This window comes from Penaeus chinensis, chromosome 3 (assembly GCF_019202785.1).
Source record: "Penaeus chinensis breed Huanghai No. 1 chromosome 3, ASM1920278v2, whole genome shotgun sequence".
In the NCBI taxonomy this organism is placed as follows: domain Eukaryota; kingdom Metazoa; phylum Arthropoda; class Malacostraca; order Decapoda; family Penaeidae; genus Penaeus; species Penaeus chinensis.
This window is the reverse complement of record NC_061821.1, coordinates 23,279,422-23,281,620: the sequence shown is the minus strand read 5'-3', so window position 1 is coordinate 23,281,620 and position 2,199 is coordinate 23,279,422. Positions and strand designations below refer to the sequence as shown.

Sequence of the window (2,199 nt, the reverse complement as noted above, 5' to 3'; positions counted from 1 at the left end):
TGGGTTGATCATGATCGAAAAAATTTTGAAAGGAATATAGAACTTAATGACAAATTATCGGTTATATTATTTTGCTATATGATATTTTATACTTATTAATATTCTTTTAGGGAAGAGAGCAGATATCTGTCATACATATTTATATACAATATTTCATACATAATAAAAGACAACATTTACCCAATTAATTATAATTATGTATTTTAGGGGGTTTTAAATTTGACTGACTGGTAAAACTAAAAATACTTTTTATTTTTTCATGCAGGTAGAGACTTTAGAAGAGGATGGAAATTATATTATATTTTCTGCAGGTAAGTATAGTCATAGATATATTTATGGATATATAGATAAAACATACAGAAGCATTGTGAGATGAATAGGTAAATATATGGGAGTATGAAAAAAAAAAAAAAAAAAAAAAAAAAATATATATATATATATATATATATATATATATATATATATATATGTATATATGTATATATGTATTTTTTTTCTTTTCTTTTCTTTTTCTGGGGGGAGGGGGGGGGGCAGTCAGATAGTTCAGTACCATAATATAATTTTAAGAAGGGAATGAATTCTCCTACCCCAAAGAAAAAGACAGAAAAAAATTGAATAATCACTATTTACACAATATTAAGGCTTTTATTTTCTTTTACCAGGTATCGAGGATGTGATAAAACCGAAACGAATCAACCGATCAAGGAACGAGCCAACTGATGCTGTTGCAGACAAATTTTTATGCCAGCTTTCGCAACGACAGATGAAAGGCCTTCTTCAGTTATATAAATATGATTTAGAACTATTTCAATATGATGCATCAAAATATGTGAACTGTACAGTGACTTAAGAAAACAAGTCTGAATAAGCATGTGTGTGTAATAATTTTGGGTTTTTAGATTATTTTTGTTTTCTTGATATGAAGTTAGGTATTTATGAGAATATAGGGTAAAAAATATATATGATTATATATATATATACACATGCACTTATATTTGCACACAACATCAGGCTTGTTCACACCATACATGTGCGTGTACACATGCACACACACAGAAGTGCCTGTTTTATCAAAATTCCACTCCTTTAAAACTTGATTGCTCAGACTTGAAGCCTTTTCTGCAATTTCTTTTGCACCCAACCATAGACTTAATCACATTGATTGTTCAAGCAGCTATTGGTAGTAACCCAATGGTATCAAGTAATCACACTGTCTACTGTCATTTTCTTTTGTGAATTTTGTTTGCACGTAGATGGTTCCATGAGAGCTCAACCATCAAAGAGCCAATTAGTACGCCTATGTGGCTCAGCTGATTTCCCCTTTCCTGGAGTTTTGAATTTATTTCTACTGCTATTGATATTGATGTTATTATTATATTGACATTATGATTATTACAGTATTATTAGCAATACTAACAACACTTTTTTTAATCATCCTGAAAGTCAAAGATAAGGGTAAATAGGTGAGCTATATGGGACTAGTAACAGATGCGTGCTGATTTATCATTTGTGGAGCCATCTACGTGTAAAGACAATCAATAAACAGAAGACACAGTAGACATGGCATGTTTTCTTGCCATCCCAGCAACAGGGGGTTAACTGTTGGAGAGAATGGTGCTGACAAGTTGATTAGATTACTAATTTTTATATATGTAGCTCTGAAGTCTGAGCATGGGTAAGGTACAAGAAGCAGACTTATGCTGAGTGCGTCAATACTTGTTAGGATCTGATTTTCTGAGGACCAGTATTGGATTTTAGTGGCTGGAGAAAGTCATTATATGTTGTTGTTTTTTTAAGGAAGCAAGTATATTTGGTTAGTAAATATGTGAAAGATCAATGTATATTTGATTGATCAAAAGTAATGGTACAAGCTGACATTAATGATATTGTCAGGAGACATAAGTATGTGAGTTACCAAGGAAAGACATCAGTTGCAGTATCAAACTAGTTACTTAGAGTATTAATGAATAACCCTAGTGCAGTAGTTATTAACCTAATTGCTCATCAGGATGTGAGTCCGTGTTCTCAGGATGCTGATGGTGATTTTATGAGACAGAGTTTCATTCTTTGATGGTGCTTTGAAGACGGTCACAACCGTTCTTAGTGTCTTAGTTGAAAATGATCCACTTCTGCAGTGCAACAGCTATTATAGACAATGAATGATACACAATTTTATTGGTAGTCTGTTATCTTAAGTTG

General features: G+C 31.9%; 1 protein-coding gene across 1 annotated transcript in view; it reads left to right on the top strand.

The window, feature by feature from the left end:
• The window catches only part of LOC125042192 (carbohydrate sulfotransferase 11-like), an 8,832-nt gene extending 7,275 nt beyond the window's left edge, over window positions 1–1,557 (top strand). The window contains exons 7-8 of the mRNA XM_047637682.1: window positions 266–311; window positions 663–1,557. Coding sequence (XP_047493638.1) covers window positions 266–311; window positions 663–850 — 234 coding nt within the window. The 3' untranslated portion in view covers window positions 851–1,557. The remainder of the gene's footprint in view (window positions 1–265; window positions 312–662) is intronic.
• Window positions 1,558–2,199: the final 642 nt, after the last annotated feature.